General features: G+C 39.7%; 1 protein-coding gene across 2 annotated transcripts in view; it reads left to right on the plus strand.

The window, feature by feature from the left end:
• The window catches only part of SKL2 (shikimate kinase like 2), a 283,109-nt gene extending 268,761 nt beyond the window's left edge, over window positions 1-14,348 (plus strand). For both annotated transcript variants that reach the window (XM_089459819.1, XM_089459818.1), the window contains 2 exons: window positions 13,637-13,813; window positions 13,939-14,348. In XM_089459819.1, the coding sequence (XP_089315945.1) occupies window positions 13,637-13,813; window positions 13,939-13,982 (221 nt within the window). In that variant the 3' untranslated portion in view covers window positions 13,983-14,348. The remainder of the gene's footprint in view (window positions 1-13,636; window positions 13,814-13,938) is intronic.
• Window positions 14,349-15,464: the final 1,116 nt, after the last annotated feature.

The following is a 15,464-nucleotide window of genomic DNA, read 5'->3' on the forward strand; positions in this document are numbered from 1 at the left end:
GGGATCCAATAAAAGTATCAGCTGCCATAAATAAGTTGAACCACATGGAGTTTGGCCCTAGTTTCCAATTTTAACATACTACCACTGCCAACGGCCCTTGCACTGCAAACTGTTGCTGCTGCTGCATCAACAACGGAAAAACATCCCAAATTACTGAACAAGTGTTTAGCATAAATGCATATCGATGCTGAAGATCTCATTGCTGCTAGTCCCATGCTATCCCTCTAAAGCTACTACGTTGTTGCTACTATTGCACTGTGTCTCCTTGCACTGTTGAAACTCTGCACTATGCTGCTCGGACTTAGCGTTCTAGCCACTGCATCTGTTGCTCCAACACTCTTCTGCACCAACTGACACTAACCCATCTTGCTACCTCTGATTTGGGTTCCCGTAGCAAGGAAATTAAGTTGGAATTATTTTATTCATGCATACATTATGTAATGGGTCGGCCCTAATAACAAGAGTAACTGCTTGGGTGAATCTTAACCCCAAGTTAACCCTCAGGAAAACCTATAAAAGGAAGTGACCTCGAGCTCATTTGATCACATTATCATCATCTTTCTATTCTTCTATTTTGTTTTGGCTCACACAACTTCATCGACAAAAGTTCGTATTGGGTCTGAAATTACAGGCGAAAGGTTCGCTCTGGATTAGGGTTTTCTAGATCTCGGTCGCTGGCACAGATCTGAAGTTTTTTGTCCTCAATCACAGGCACAGAGTAGGCCAAAGAGCGACTTTGGATCTTTGGTTGCTCGGAGATAGTTCAGTGAGAGCGCCTCTAGGTTCAGAGGTAGATTGGAAGGATTCGGTCCCCAATCGCTCGCATCAGGTAGACCTGAGAGCGACCCTATTGTCATAGTCGCTTGCACACTGTATTCGTGAGAGTGACCCAGAAGCGTCAGTCGCTCGCAGACAGTGTAGATGAGAGCGATGTAGTTCAGATCTAAGGTTTTGACATCTTGACATCAGCTGGCTTCAGTGATATGGTAGATCTGGGTTTCTCTATTGTTATAACAGATCTGTAGATCTGGTTCATTATTATCTATGGCAAATCATATATATTGATCTCATTATACTCTCTGCCAGTGTTGAAAATATCGGTATCGGCAAAATATCGGCGAGGGTCCAGAAAACATCTTATCGGCAATATCAGCGAAAATATCGGCAAATATCGACAAGCATAAAAAATGCATAATATATTCATTTTTTCCAGATTTTTAAACATATAAAGCAATAACAACATGAAATAAACACATTGGCACATAAATATGAAGAAAGCACTGATATATATGATGTCAAATAGAAATGATACATCAAAGGCGATACCAAATCCTGTTGATCCCTGATAATTGTCCATTCAAGGACTCAAATGTGGAGAACCAATACAAAATAACATCACATATATAAAAGTATCTCATCATCATGAGTTATATGTAGCAAAACAAATAAAACTAGCAGTTATCTATCTGAAATCACTGCCCTCTCCCCCTTTTACGGGAAAACATGATGGGTTGTTTGCCAGACCTACCCCTAGTAGTAGAAGGCCCTGGCCCTGCCTCTGCACCTGATGTCAAATAATGAGTGCTAGGTATGGAGCTGTGCTCTCCTATATCTATAACAAATGGTGTTGATGCTGATGCTCCCACAGTGTCCTCCTCCTTCTCCTCCTACTCCTCCTCTTGTTGCCCTTGTTCTAATGGATCATCTGGCTCTAACCATGAAGGTGACTCCTCCAAGATGGGCTCCTCAGACTCCACCCTCCACTGAGACAATACATCAATATTGTCTAAGGAAATGGCATCTGGATCCATTGGTGCTTCTATTTGCCTCACTCGAAGTTGGATGTTGTAATGCACATACACTAAATCATTGAGGCGTGCGAACTCCAACCTGTAAGAGTGTCAAAAAAACTAATGAGTCTTGACTCTGGACTCTTAACACTTTAAGGACATAAATTAAAAATTAAAATTTAAAAATTACAATAAGTGTAATTGCTCAACTGAAGGCTGGAGCTCAAAGTTATACCTGTTGCACTTTTTTGCATGTATTTTCTCAAATACACTCCAATTGCGCTCACACCTTGAAGAGCTACATGTTTGACTCAAGATTTTTATGGCCAATTTCTGCAAATTTGGTGCCCTTGCACCATAGCTTCGCCACCAAATATCTACAACAAAATAAAGAAATAAAAAATTCAAAAACTTAAAACATAATTAAACTTTCAAATAAAAGTTACATAATTGAATTTTAAAAAAATAGAATTATAAGTAAGGAAATTCTAATTTCTAATGAGTGATGACTTGTCACTTACGTGGCATGAAGAGTGTCCTTTCCCTAATAGCATCATTAAAGCCAAATAGGCCAACACAATCCCAATAAAACTGTATCTCGCGATTGATTTTGCTATGAAGCTCAGGATCAGGTACCATCCTATGAATATAGGAATGGAGCCCTTCCATCACCTCGCCATCAAAATCAAAGCCGCATTTGTATGAAAATGCGAGGTTGAGGAAGAGTGTTGCTGCATGAATGGATCGATGAAGCATCCCTGTCCACCGACTATCAATCACATTCCATAACATCATATGCCTATCAAGGCCAGTAGAACCCTTGTTTACATAATAAGAACGAATGGCCTCCTTGGCCCTATCCATGGCCTCATACAAATAAGCCATTGCAGGCTTCTCCCCATCTACCAATTTGAGAATCTTTACTATAGGTTCACTAACTGAGCATGCTTCTTCTACTCCACGCCAAAACGTCTCAGAGTACACCATTTTTGCAATGGCTTTCCCGTCCTGTCTCTTGTTGTATCTACAATTACGCCAGTCATCAGACACAAACATTTGCTTCAACTCGAACTGACATCGAAGCAAAGACTGAAGAGTAATAAAGTTTGTGGCAAAACGTGTGATTGCAGGACGCCGCAACTCCTTGTTTCTAGTGAACTTCCTCATGAGACTAAGAACAAAAGCATGGTTATAAATAAACTTGGGGATGCTCCTAGCCATATCAACCACCTCCTTGATGAAGGAGAGTTTCCCCATATCCTCAAGCAACAAATCGAGACAATGTGCTGCACATGGAGTCCAAAACAATGTGCGATGCCTCTCCATAAGCATCTTGCCGGCAGACACATAATTAGCTGCATTGTCTGTTATGACTTGCACCACATTCTGCACACCAATCTCCCGAATGAACCCATCTAACAACTCACATATCGTTGCTGCATCTTTGATATGTTCTGATGCATCCACTGATTTAATAAACATGGTACCTTTAGGACAATGTACCAAGAAATTTAGAAGGGTCCTACCCTTCCTATCTGTCCAACCATCAAACATCATTGTGCATCCAGTAACTTCCCATATTTTTTTCAACTCCGCTAATATAGAGTTGATGTCCTGCTTTTCTGCTTGAAGAATTGGCCCTCACAACTCCTCATATGTAGCACTTTTGTACCCTGGGCCCACAACAATAATAGCATCACACATTGGCTGCCAAAATGGATTGGTTTTGGTGATGCTGAGAGGTAAGTCGCTCCAGAAAAGACACCTCCCCATGACTCTATCTGCTTCTTGCTTCTCCTTTTTTTTAACAAGTGATTTTATGCCAGGTTGTGATCCATGTCCTGTTCGTGGAACAAAAAATGATGACCTCGCACTAGCAGTAGCAGGTGATGCTGTGGAGCCCCTCCCACTACCCTCAGCATCAAAATCAGGAGAAGATATCCCAAAAGATCTACCTGCACGTTCAACCTTGTTTCTTTCTGTCTCTTCCTTCTTTCTGTCTTTTTCATCAATTGCCTCAAGAGCTTTTTGTATAAGCTCTGGACTAGAAACTGTACAAATCCCAACATCATGTCCAGTGAGTCTAGCCAGATGGTATTTCAATCGTGTAACCCCTCCTGTCATCCTGGTCCCACACAATTTGCATGTAAGATATGCCCGATTTGTCCCACCATCAGGCTCCCCATACTCCCAAAATGGGTCCAAGGCTTTTGGCATATTTGAATTTTGTAGTGAGCTAACTCAAACCTAGGGCACCAAAAAAAAAATTGGAATTAATAAGTAATAACCACCTCATTTTACAAAATATTTTTTTTGCTACATTATTTGCAATGTGAATTCAATGAAAAACCATAAATGACAATAAGAGGGTGCATTTGAAAGTTTAAAAAAAAATGGAGTTTGCTCTCCAAATATGGAGAAAACCCTTGCATTTGCTCATGGACATGAAAATCATAGCAAAAAAAAAAAAGAAAAAAAAAAAGCAAAATGTTTGTAGGCAAATAGGCAAGCAAGAATAATCCTAAAACTATCAAAAAATTCATTAACATAGGGGTTTATTTGAACATACCTGTTAATGGAAGAAATGAAATTGTCTCACTGTTCTTCAATCTTAGATCAACAAAATCTTCGTTGTTGGTGGCGATAATGGCTATTCAACACTCAAATCCTCCTTGGCAGCAAGCACATAGCTCTCCCCTTCCTTCTCCAGCAATCAGAAATGAAAATGAATGAAAAAAAAAACAAAATTGGCCTTTTCTAGCCGCGGCGGCAATTTTTTGTTGTTGCCGAGCGATATTTTCAATCGTAGCGCGATATTTTCCCGAGATATCGTCGATATTTCAGAAATATCGCGATATTTTCGGGGAGACAAAATATCGCGATATTTCCTCGATGATATCTCGTCTCCCCGAAAATATCGCGATATTTCCGAATATCGGCGATATTGTCTTCACTGTTCTCTGCTGAAATCTTTTTATGACGATCTACTAAAGAAGAAGATTTGAAAGGGTTTCTCCCTAGTGGTGTTTTTCCCTGGTCTTGGACCAATCTGCTATCTCTTATGGTTGTGTGGGTGTCTTCTCTATCATTGCATATATTGTTCTTTCTTCAGTTACATTTATGATTGATTATACTGCTAACAAATTGGATGCATTGTTAATGAAAAGATAAATTGGGCTAAAGTAACTGATACAACATTGAACAATATGAAAATTTAACATGGTATCAGAGCTAAGGTGAAAGTCAAGCCCAAGAGAAGACAAGCTTTGAAGCCCTCTCCGTCAGATAGCAGATCACCTATTCAAGGACAAGATGTCGTCCTCTACCTTCAAGGAGCATGAAAAGTTGGGTGATGCATCAAACTTTGCTGCATGGAAAGTCAGATTAGAGATCATAGCTGACAACAATGATGTGCTGGAATACATCCAAGGAAGAATGCCCAAGCCTCCAGAAAATGCTTCCGCTTCTCTCAAGAACAGGTACAAGAAAGGTGAGTCTAAAGCAAAGCAAATTATAGTTGATGGTTTACAAGATCATTTACTTGCTTATGTTGGGAATTTAAGAAAGTCTAAAGATATGTATGACAAGATAGCTGGCATGTATGAAGTGAACAACTTGAATGAAATCATCACTCTGAAAGATCAACTCAAGGAAACTAAGATGAACAAAGGGGAAACGGTTCAATCCTACATTATGAGGATCTCTCACCTTAGAGATCAATTGCAGAGAGTTGGAGAAAACGTGCCTGATAGAGAGCTAGTAGTTGTGACTCTTAGAGGTCTCCCTCCTATTTGGGAAATATTCATTACTACAATTAGCAACAACAATGTCCTTCCGACATTTGATGAAATTGTTGGAAAGCTCACTCAAGAAGAGTCAAGGATGATTGCAAGAGGAAGGATTCAAAAACATGAAGAGGGAGAGCCTGCTGCATATATCTCTCATGATAAAAGGAAGAAGGCAAAAGGGGGTCCATCAAGGAAGCCTCCTTCTCATAATTCAAAAGGAAGATATGACAAATCATTATCTCATATTGAATGCTTCAATTGTCACAAGACAGGTCATTATGCTCGTGACTGTCCCGAAAGGAACAAGAGACATCACTACAACACTAGAGGCAACTTCAATAACAAAAGAAGAAAGGACTATCAAAAGAAGAACCATGACAGGAGATATGAAAGAAGAAGAAGAGACTCCTCAAGTGATCGTGAAGAAAATCGTCCTCCTCAAAAGAAATCGAAGGCTCCCAGGTATGAAAGTAATGTAGTAAATAAATCTGAATACATTCTCATTTCTTCTCTTACTAGTTCTTCTCCACCGGATTTGTGGGATAGTTGGTTGGTTGATAGTGGGGTTGCTCATCATTTCTCTAGTTATAAAGAAGTCCTCTCTAATCTGGTAGAGAGGGAGACTAAGCTAAAGATCATTCTTGGAGACAACTCTACTCATCCTGTGAAAGGTTTTGGGTCCGTCAAATTTCAGCTAAATTCTGGGGAATCAATTCTGCTGCATGATGTCATGTATGTACCAGGATTAATGAAGAATCTGGTATTTGTATCTGCATTGGAAGACAAAGGGATGAGGGTTTCCTTCATCAAAGGTAAAGTTCTAACTTGGCCTGTTGATTCACCTATGAGGGATGCCTTCACACTAGGATCAAGATTTGAAGGACTCTATAGGGTCACTGGAAGACCTCTCTTTGCATTGGTTCATAATACCAATCATTTGAGCGAATTATGGCACTGCAGACTAGCTCATCTTCACTATGATGCACTTCCGAAATTGAAGAAATTGGTCTCTGGTATTCCCGATGTTCAAACTCATCATGATGGAGTTTGCCTAGGTTGCGCAAGTGGAAAGAAAACAAGGGGACCATTTCCCTCGAGTAAGAACAAGACTCATGACATCCTTCATCTCATTCATTCTGATATATGTGGTCCGATGCCTGTACATTTTGTTGGTGGTCATCTCTACTACATCACTTTTATTGACGACTTCTCAAGAAAGACATGGATATATTATCTTAAGCACAAGGATGAAGCCTTTGAAACATTCAAGGAATTCAAAGCCTTAATCAAAAATCAATCAGGAAAGAGAATCAAAGTCTTCAGGTCCAATAATGGAGGAGAATACATGTCAAAAGAATTCATAGCATTTTGCAAGAAAGATGGAATCAAGAAGGAAACAATTGTGCCATATACTCCTGAATAGAATGGTCTAGCTGAAAGAAAGAACAGGTCTATATTAGAAGCTGCCCATGCTATGCTACATGATCAAAAGGTGCCAAAGTTCCTTTGGGCTGAAGTGACATCTACTGTTGTATATGTTCAGAATAGGGTGCCTCATCAAGCATTAGAAAACAAGACTCCTGAAGAAATATTCACAGGCACTAAGCCTGATATCAGCCATCTTCGTGTATTTGGATGCCCAGTATATTTTCATGTACCGAAAGACAAAAGGAACAAACTGGAAGCTACTGGCAGAAAAGGTACGTTTGTAGGTTATTGTGAAAATTCTAAAGCATATAGAATTTATATTCCTAGTCAAAGGAAGGTCGAAATTAGTAGGGACGTAACATTTGATGAAGATGCAGCTCTTTGTAAAGCAAGAGATCTTCCTCCACCTCCTCCTCCCAAGGAAGAGAATGATGACTGGGATATTTTGGATGGTCTGTCTGCACCTGAGACTGATATGGTTGATGATCCCATAGAGCCTATGGATCCATTAGATCCTCCTCCAAGTGATCCTCCCTCCAAGAAGAGACCACTTTGGCTTCGTGATACTTTACAGGATACTAAAAGAAATGTCCCCATTCGCAAATCATTCAAAGAAAGGAAACAACCATGCAGGTATCAAGGATATGTTGTTGCTATGAGTACTATGATTCAAGCCGAACCATCCTCATTCGAAGAAGCTGTAAAAGAACAAGTTTGGAAGGATGCTATGGCTGAAGAATATGAATCAATTATGAAAAATGATGTATGGGACATTGTACCTAGACCGAAAGGGAAGTTTGTCGTGACTTCAAAATGGCTATTTAAAATCAAACATGGAATTGATGGCAGCATTGAGAAATATAAAGCAAGGTTCGTGGCTCAAGGCTTCTCTTAGAAAGAGGGAGAAGATTATGATGACATATTTGCTCCTGTAGCTCAATATACAACCATCCGTTCTATAGTTTCCCTTGCTGCAAGTCAGGGATGGACTCTTCATCAGATGGATGTAAAAACCACATTTCTTCATGGCATGTTACAGGAAGAAGTATATGTTGAACAACCACAAGGATTCGAAGTGGAAGATCAAAGAACTCATGTTTGCAGGTTGAAGAAGGCATTGTACGGTTTGAAGCAAGCTCCCCGAGCTTGGTATGCACATATTGACAATTACTTAGTAAAGCTGGGATTCACAAGAAGTAATGTTGATCCCAACCTCTACTTCAAGGTTGTCCAAGGTATGCCATTGATTTTGGTTTTATATGTTGACGATCTATTTTTGACAGGTAGTGAGCCTCTGATGATCGAATGTAAGAGGAAGCTAGCCTCAAAGTTTGAGATGAAAGACCTTGGTCTCATGCATTACTTTTTGGGCCTTGAAGTGTGGCAAAAGTCTGGTGAGATTTTCCTTTCACAAGGAAAATACATTGTAAAGTTGCTGGAAAGATTTGGAATGACTGAATGTAAATCTATGGTCACTCCAATGGAAATGAACTTCAAGAAATTATGTGGAGATGTTGCAGGACCAGACTTAGAAAATCCATCTCAATACAAACAACTGATTGGGGCTCTAATGTTCCTTGTGAACACCCATCCAGACATATGCTATGCAGTAAACACTTTGAGTCAATTCATGACCAAGCCTCACCACACATTGGATCGCTGCCAAACACATTGAGATATTTACATGGGTCGATTACACTTGGCTTGAGATATTTTGCAGGAAATGTTCAACTTCACGGATACACTGATGCTAATTGGGCCGGAAATGTTATCGACAGAAAGAGTACATCTGGATGTTGCTTTAGCCTTGGATCTGCCATGATATCCTAGATGAGCAGGAAACAAAAGTATGTAGCTTTGAGCACAGTTGAAGCAGAATACATTGCTACTAGCATGGCTAGCTATGAAGCAATCTGGTTGAGAAATCTCTTTGGAGAGATACTTGAGTAGGTCTTGGATACTACAGTGATATACTATGACAACAAGAGTGGGATCCATTTGGCAAAAAATCCCGTGTTTCATGACAAGTCCAAGCATATTGAGATTCGATATCACTTCATTCGAGACATGATACAAAGAGGAGCTGTCAAGCTCCATCACATATCGACAAATGAACAGATTGCTGACATTCTCACCAAGGAATTACCTAAAGGAAAGTTCTTGGTCTTCAGAGAGTAGCTTGGACTGATGGATGTGGCCCCTCCAGATAAGGGGTAGCATTGATTGAGAACACTGAGCCAACTCTTCCCCCCTGTTTGAGCTCCCAGGGTGAGGAATTGAGGGAAAAGGGCTCCTGGGGTTGAGGGAACTCTGGACAATAGGGCACTCCCCTACTTGTTACCCATAGGGTTGAGGGTTTTACTCCCCTGTTTGGTATTTGCGAGTATACCCCAGTTGGCATCATACCCACAAGCAAGGCTTGTTGGGAATTTTACTCCTTGTTTGGCTCGCATAGGTTCATCGGTAGAAGTTCGTATTTGGTCTGAAATTACAGGCGAAAAGTTCACTCTGGGTTAGGGTTTTCTGGATCTCAGTTGCAGGCACAGATTTGAAGTTTTTTGTCCTCAGTTGCAGGCACAAAGTAGGCCAAAGAGCGACTTTGGCTCTTTTGTTGCTCGGAGATAGTTCAGTGAGAGCGACTCTGGGTTTAGAGGCAGATCGAAAGGATCCGGTCCCCAGTGACTCGCATCAGGTAGACTTGAGAGCAACCCTGTCATCACAGTCACTCGCACACTGTATTCGTGAGAGCGACCCAGAAGCGTCATTCGCTCGCAGACAATGTAGATGAGAGTGACCCAGTTCAGATCTAAGGTTTTGACATCTTGACATCAGCTGGCTTCAGTGATATGGTAGATATGGGTTTCTCTGCTGTTATAACAGATTTGTAGATCTGGTTCATTGTTATCCGCTGCAAATCATATATATTGAGCTCATTGTACTCTGCTGAAATCCTTTTATGACGATCTACTAAAGAAGAAGATTTGAAAGGGTTTCCCCCTAGTGGGGTTTTTCCCTGGTCTTGGACCAATCTGTTGTCTCTTATGGTTGTGATGTTGTCTTCTCTATCACTACATATATTGTTCTTTCTTCAGTTACGTTTATGATTGATTATACTGCTAACAAATTGGATGCATTGTTAATGAAAAGATAAATTGGGCTAAAGTAATTGATACAACATTGAACAATCTGAAAATTTAACAGTGGGGTTCAATTTCTAAGCAGATCGATTTCCAGAGTAGCAACAGTCAGTTGCCGAAGAGAGAGCTAGAGATCGAAGCAATGTGAGAGGGGCAGAGACAGTGAGTCCGAAGGAAAGATTTCCAGATCCGGAGAGGCAACAACAAGAGGGCTGAGTTATCCCAGAGAGGCAGCACAAAGGCTTTACGCAGTAGCTTTAGCAAGGCAAATCGATTTACTAGTGAGAAAATTCATTCTCAGTTCCAAACGCCGGTTAGAGGTTCCAGAAGGCCGGAGAGACGATTTCCCACAACAGTTGGAGGTAGAACGACTTCATCAGAGGCAATTTTGAGCCACACGTGTGGGAGACAGTTCAGAGGCAATGCAGAAGGGCTCACATTGGGGTTTGGACAACCAATTTGCTGAAGGCAAGTCGTGCTAGAGATTGCCTGTGGGAGAAGGGAAATTCCCTTCAATATTTTGCCCAAATTTTTCTTGCTATGGATTGCCAATTTTAGGCATCTAGATTGCACTTAGATTTTTCACTATTACATAATATTAAAACCCTCATCTATTGCACCGGTTTTCCCAAGTTGGGTTTTTCTAGGGACTTCTGTCCAAAAATAACTGTTATTTTTATGTGTGTGCTAGCATTTCTTCCAGCGTTTTATTCTTTCGCGGTTTTATTTGTGTAGATTGCAGTGAGATTTATTTAGTATTTGCCGTAGCAATAAAATTAACAATTAGGAGAATAATTTCCAGTCGCTGCAATAGGATTCCGGTTTAGAAATTCGCAGAGGGGTGGTGGTAATATTCTTCATTGGGTTTGATCACCTAAACTATTAATTGGCTCGATTCCACCAACCAATAGTTGCTTTGCGTGATGACAATTATCTCATGGTTGTAGCAATATTTTGATATATTAGGAATCTACTCTCAAAGACATTTATTTCACCTGCCAATATAACTTAGAACCTTCTACGATGGTTGCGATGTTGAATTTGTTCTATGATACCATTTGTGGCATACTCAACAACCTCCATAACATAGTGGTGCATTGACACATCTAAATCACACTAAAATTCTTGATCATCAACTTTGACTCAACTCTAGTATATTGGAAAATTTCTCTAGTGATTGTTGTGCTCTAGATTTTAGAAGTTCTATGCCTAGTCTATGGTATTCGCAATCTCCTCACTGGACAAGGGAGATTATGATCACACTAACGACTGCAGTATAAAAAATTTAGTATCATTGATGGATGATAATTAAATAGGAGATGTCGTTATCTCCAAATGTGGAAGCCATGCTAATTAAATAAGAGATGTCATTACACAAGTTGAATACATCTCTAAATGTGGAAGCAACATTAAGCGTGACATTGAAATCATCACAATTCCAAGGAACAACCTGCAAGAATTTCAATTAAGTGCATAAACACAATAGATACAACATATGAAACATCAGTAGTGCCTAACTGTAAATAATCATGAACACATGAAATAGCTATTTATATTTGATTTACCATCAAGGTAATCCTTGCTTGATTGCCACCCACGAGCTAAGGCTACGAACTAACAGGGCAATGGAAAATACCCATAGGCCCAATCTCACTAGTTTCTCTCCACATATATCCAGAACAAACCCATTAGCATGTGCACCAGTTATAGGTGAGTGTAACAACTCAAGATTGCATATAAGCAACATTGAAGCAAGTAGCTAGGTGGTTTGCTAGCCTACACACTAGATCAAGCATTTCTTGCTAGCCTTTTCCTTGGACACGAGCCTTTATCCTGTTAGCCTACCTGCTAGATCAGAATACCTTTAAGCTGCAATAGCAGTTCACTGTGTCTTTGCCTATCATTTATATTTGTCCTTGGAAGCAAGAAAATCACCACAGCAAGCATTCAGCTTGTCTTAGGCCTCCTATCTCAATCAAGAATCTCATGCACATGGCTTCACACATGTGCTTGTCCCCCCTGCCATGTTACAGTGAGAAACAACAAAGTTCAACCCTCCCTTGTCAATGTTTGCAGATGCTCACACTCACATGAATCACCAAGGTAATGTGAATAGGTGGAGTGAAGAAGAAACTTTGGATAATCTCTGAAGGTTGTATTTAATATTTATAAACAAAAGTGGTAGGTATGCATGGAAGCATGAGGTATCATCTTTTCTCTCCAAGCTCATATGGTTTAGTGAGCCCCCAAATCACATGGAAATCTTATGTAGGAAACATGCGTCTCTTCTCTCTATCCATTTCCCATTGCCACTTGTCAAGTCAGCTCCCCCTCTTTTGTCCCATAGTAGTCATTCCATGTGTTTACTTTAAGTTTGCCTTAAACTTGCATCATGTTTACCTTATCTCTTAAGGTACAAATTACCATTCACAGTCACCACTGAAAGCCTTGGCATTGGACCCCCACTAGGAATTTACATGGTCACACAACCTTGCCATATATATGGGGATTGACGTTGCAAAGTGCTACTGACTTGGCATCTACCCAGAATGAATTACATGATATCTACACACTGACTTATGTCCAAAGAAGGTATCAAAATCTATAACCACATATATGGTATCACACAATCACCCTTAATGCTTGCTTTCCTTGGTCTGTGGTGAACAATCAAATTACCTAACCTCTCCATGCAGAATTATGTAATTCCTTGGGGTTGAGACACCGCAGTTCACTTTGCAAGAATTATATGTTATTGAATAGCCACGTTTTTGTTGCTTAATTGGATTATATTTTACTATTACTAAATAGTTGTTCTTTGTGTCTATTTTGGATGACCCTCGTAGTGGTACAGATAAATTGCAAGTACAAGGAGCATATAAGATTTGAGTATTTACTGCTTGGCATCCCTCATATTTTGATCAGTTTAAGTTTCCTCAGTTTGTACGGAGGTGTTCCTCCATTTTAACATTTAGATCTGTCATGAAAATAAAACTTGCAGCTTTCTGGTTTGTAAAGAATTCTTTTGATCTCTGATATCGTGGTGAAATATATTAATTTACTATTGGAAAAGGAGAAATATAGTATCTTTGTTCCGAGTAGGCATCTCAATTGTCTATTCATAAAATATAATACATGGATGTTGTCCAGAAATTTTGTTAAAACGTCCTAGTGTATGAAGGATTAATTTGTTTATAACAATATACACAATATATGCATTAATTGCAGAAGAGCATACCTTCTATCTGACTAAAAGACTCATTCAGGATATCTTTTCACCAGATTTCACGTTGAGTGACCTTTCAGTTGGAGAGGGGTCAAAGCAGTCTCTGCCTTAATCTGCTATAGGTGGATCCCGATTCATATTAATTGCCAAGGGCTTGTTGAATGCAGAATTTCAACAGAATAATTCTCTATAATTTTTTGCAGAATGCTATATGGGTTTTACAAATCTTCAAAATAGACACTGATTTTTTCCATCGGTTGCTTATAGATGAAGCTTCAGCTGAGGAGGAAGCTAGGATGGCAAAACAGAGTGAAAGCCAAACTTATGCCAGGGCAGATGTGGTCGTTAAGCTTGGGGGGTGGGATTCGGATGCAGCTAGGCCTGCTGCTGAAGGTTGCTTGAGAGCATTAAAATGTCGTCTGGAATCTGATAAGGAACTTCCAGGTAACTGTCTACAAGTCACAATGCTCATTTTTGTTCTTTGCCGTCTGAAGTCTCCGAGGGCATTGCATGAGGCAATCTTGCAGAAGGCTATCGAACATGAAAGTCTATTGTTGATTTTGTAACAGGAAAGAAGAGTCTCTACATTCGCATGGGATGTCGTGGTGACTAGCCTAACCTCCTGCCGCCAGGATGGAATCCTTCAGAAAAGGATGCTCAAGTAGCTACGGCTTAACAATGCTGGTGAAGATGCTTATAGGACTGACTAATGAAAGCATTGTTATTCATGCTTGCCTTACTTCATTGAAACTGATTTACAGTTAAAATAAATCCACTCTGAGCAATATAACAATATTGTATCCAATCTGAAGGCATTCTTGTGTCCTTCACATGTTCGAAGGTATCTAATGTACAGATAATTTCTAATCTACTAAAGTGGTGAAGCATAAGCTAGAAATAAGTGGCCATTGATGGTTTCTACGAATGTAATTGATAATATCCATTTTTGTCAATAGGGACCCAAACAGTTGTGTTTTTTTATTCTGTATGCTTTAGTCCAGCCTTATGATTGATGAATTGTGCATGTAATAACCCAATTTGTGCTAGTTATAGGTATTGTGATAAGAAGACTGTCTATATGGAAGTTCATCTATGATAAAATAGACAATCTCAAATATTATTGCAAAACATCATTTTATTTTGAAAACTAACCTAGAGGTATTGCCCATCCTCGAAAGTTATCTTTCCTTGTATTTGATTACCCTTGTAAGGAACCAGATAGCCCAAAGTTAGCTTCATTCATTTAATCTTTGATTTTCTACTCATTTTCATGTGTTCTTGACAAAATGAGTCCATTTCCTTCACTCTTTTTCTTCATTCTCTTCCTCTTGGGATTTTCTCAATGTTTGTCTTAGCTTTTTGTTGCTTTGAAAGTTTTTTCATTTAGCTGGGGAAGCGCATCATGTGATGTGGGGCACCTGTGGTCCCCTACCACCTTGTATTTTGGTTGACCTACAATGGGAGAGCTTAGTGGGTGCAAGCTTACCTTGGGATTAGTGAAAGGGAGGTGCAATTCATGATGTAGTAGTTGGGATGTGCATGGCAATTTGACATCTTTTACAAGAGTGCAATTGTTGACGATGATGGACACTTGGGACATGTAGAATGACCACCTTGGAGGAGGGTGTTATGCACTTCGATATTGGGCATGGATCCCTAAGAGAATTGGATCCACCTTGCACATATGTTGAGGAATGTTGAGTTGAGGAGCCATTTTGGAAGATGCACCATCTTGCTTAGGGGAGCATTGTTAATTTTCTATTGTTCTATGCTAACACAATCACTTATTACAATTCTTGTTTAATTAACAATCACTATATCCAATAAACTCAATCTTCCAACAACAATAAGAAATTGTAGATAGAATAATAAACCAAGTGCATAATTGAAGACAACCAAGAACAATACAGATAGGAATTTGGTCAAAGACCAGGGAAAAACCACACAAGGGGGAAAACCCTTTCCAAATTCTTCTTCTATTATATTGTCATCAAATGTTCAGCAGAGAGATACAATGTCCAAGTACATCAACAATGAGTTAAAGGTCAAAGCCTTGACTATCCCAAACACCAATCCAATATCTAGTCAAAGATGA

The sequence above is a fragment of the Pinus tabuliformis genome, chromosome 7 (genome assembly GCF_031772625.1).
Source record: "Pinus tabuliformis cultivar Carrire ecotype Pingquan chromosome 7, CPIR1, whole genome shotgun sequence".
NCBI lineage: Eukaryota > Viridiplantae > Streptophyta > Pinopsida > Pinales > Pinaceae > Pinus > Pinus tabuliformis.